Source organism: Cyprinodon variegatus, unplaced genomic scaffold (genome assembly GCF_000732505.1).
Source record: "Cyprinodon variegatus isolate N-32 unplaced genomic scaffold, C_variegatus-1.0 Scaffold743, whole genome shotgun sequence".
NCBI lineage: Eukaryota > Metazoa > Chordata > Actinopteri > Cyprinodontiformes > Cyprinodontidae > Cyprinodon > Cyprinodon variegatus.
Window position 1 is genome coordinate 102,722 of NW_015151196.1, and position 2,219 is coordinate 104,940.

The following is a 2,219-nucleotide window of genomic DNA, read 5'->3' on the forward strand; positions in this document are numbered from 1 at the left end:
TGTTTACATGGCGACCGGTCCAACTAGGGAGTACCAATATGGCGACCAGTGACTTCAGTTAAACCCCATACTACCAACGACGATCAGCAGTCCAGGGAATAAATAGAGATCAGTGGGTTCAATAGATAAACAGCGCCCCCTTCGGTTTAATTCAGTAACTAGAGTCTGGATGGGAAAGTTTTGGTTTCTGGTTTCTTCAAAGCGTTTAACTGATGGTTCCTCGTGACTATCAAGGTGTTCAGCACTTTTTCTGGGTGGGTGGGGCAGGAAGTGACCTCAGCTCTCACCTGTTGGTCCTCCAGGGTCCTCAGGTTCAACAAGTGGACGTCACACGGCAGAGAGGAGCGCAGCGGCTGGAAGGGGCGGAGCTTTGGAAGCTGCCCGTTGCCCGGGGCGACCATGGCGATGGGAGGGTGAGAGAGGGAGAGGGAGGCCAGGTGGGCGAGCAGAGACAGGTGCTGAACAGAGGCCCCGCCCACTTCCTGTTGGATAAAAACAGTTTATTACTAAGAAGCAGGAGCACATTTCTAGTTCTAACCAGATGTTTTCTGAAGGAGGAGCCGTTTGAGGTCCTTCAGAATAAAGAAGGTCTCCATGACCTGCAGGAGGAGATTCTGCTGGATACCAGGTGCTCAAAGCAGGGAAACACCTGCAGCACCTGGACTCTGGGCTCTGGGGACCAGGACGTGTAAAAAACACCTAATCAATAAAGCTGTTTCTGATATTGACATCAAATGGATGTTGTAGCTTTAATCCGTCTGTAAACTGTTTGCTCTGTGGTGACAGCAAAATGGTCTGAAAATTATTTTTCATGAATATAAATAAAGTAAATCAGATGTGTTACATTGCGTTCTTTTCTTCCTTTATATTTTCCCTCCATCGCTCTCGGCTACAGAAACAACATGCAGGTTATTTCTTCAGGAAATAAAGCAGATCTATCCTTATATGGTAAACGTTCTCTGCATGTGACGGGGTCACCTGACCCTCCTCAGAGTACTCCTGACCTCTAGATGGCAGCAGTACTGCGCATCAGGACCCAGCTGACAGCTGATTGGCTGGAACTATCCAATCAGAACAGGTTCTGCTAACTCATCGTTCCTTCAGCAGAATCCAGGAATACGTCAGATCACAGACGCCGGTGTGATGTAGTGCATCCCTGTTACCATGGTAACCTGTTCTATGATCACTGGTGAGAACCTGCAGGCTACAAATGAACCCCCAAGGGTGTAAGCTCCGCCCCTTACTTTGGCTCCACCCTTGCGGTCCTCCAGCAGCAGGCGGTAGAGACTGGCCGTCAGCTTGTTGTCTGTGACCCCCTGGCCGAGGCCGCGGTTGTCGTCCTGCTGGAGCCGCCGGTCCAACACCAGCTCCAGCTCACCTGCACAGGTGGGAGGAAAAAAAAACAGAAGAAAGTATGATTGCTCTTCTATAAGAGTTTTTTTTTTTTCCTTCTAAGGTGCGTTCAAACTGAACGTGAGGTTGGCTTCACCTTTCACGTCTCTCACCATCAGTTCACCGACACACAGTAACATTTGGAACAAACCAGAGGAGCTTCTATCTAAGCCGAGACGTCAAGTAACAGAATAAAAATACTTCATTACCTTCCTTAAGTAGAAATATTGGCCATCTATACTTTACTGGAGTAATTATGTTTACTTTTTCCTTCGACCCCTTACCTTTTTTTTTTTATACCATTAACTCTACTTTCTACGGAGCCCCTAAAGGGACATGGAAGGAAAAAATAAAGTTTTGCGAGATCCCGCAATACTTTTGCGAGATCTCGCAAAACTATTGCAGGATCTCGCAAAAGTATTGCTGGATCTCGCAAAACTATTAAGGGATCTCGCAAAACTATTAAGGGATCTCGCAAAACTATTGCGGGGTCTTGCAAAAGTATTGCGGGATCTCGCAAAACTATTGCGGGATCTTGCAAAAGTATGGCGGGATCTCGCAAAACTATTGTGGGATCTCGCAAAAGTATTGCGGGATCTCGCAAAACTATTGCAGGATCTCGCAAAACTATTGCGGGATCTTGCAAAACTATTGCGGGATCTCGCAAAAGTATTGCGGAATCTCGCAAAATTATTGCGGGATCTCGCAAAAATATTGCGGGATCTCGCAAAACTATTAAGGGATCTCGCAAAAGTATTGCGGGATCTCGCAAAACTATTAAGGGATCTCGCAAAAGTATTGCGGGATCTCGCAAAACTATTAAGGGA

At 46.8% G+C, this 2,219-nt stretch overlaps 1 protein-coding gene across 1 annotated transcript in view; it reads right to left on the minus strand.

Moving 5' to 3' along the window:
* The window catches only part of man2a1 (mannosidase, alpha, class 2A, member 1), a 26,761-nt gene that overhangs the window by 2,292 nt on the left and 22,250 nt on the right, over positions 1 to 2,219 (minus strand). Inside the window, exons 21-22 of the mRNA XM_015395466.1 lie at positions 1,245 to 1,378; positions 288 to 482 (exon numbers count right to left, since the gene is read on the minus strand). Of these exons, the coding sequence (XP_015250952.1) occupies positions 288 to 482; positions 1,245 to 1,378 (329 nt within the window). The remainder of the gene's footprint in view (positions 1 to 287; positions 483 to 1,244; positions 1,379 to 2,219) is intronic.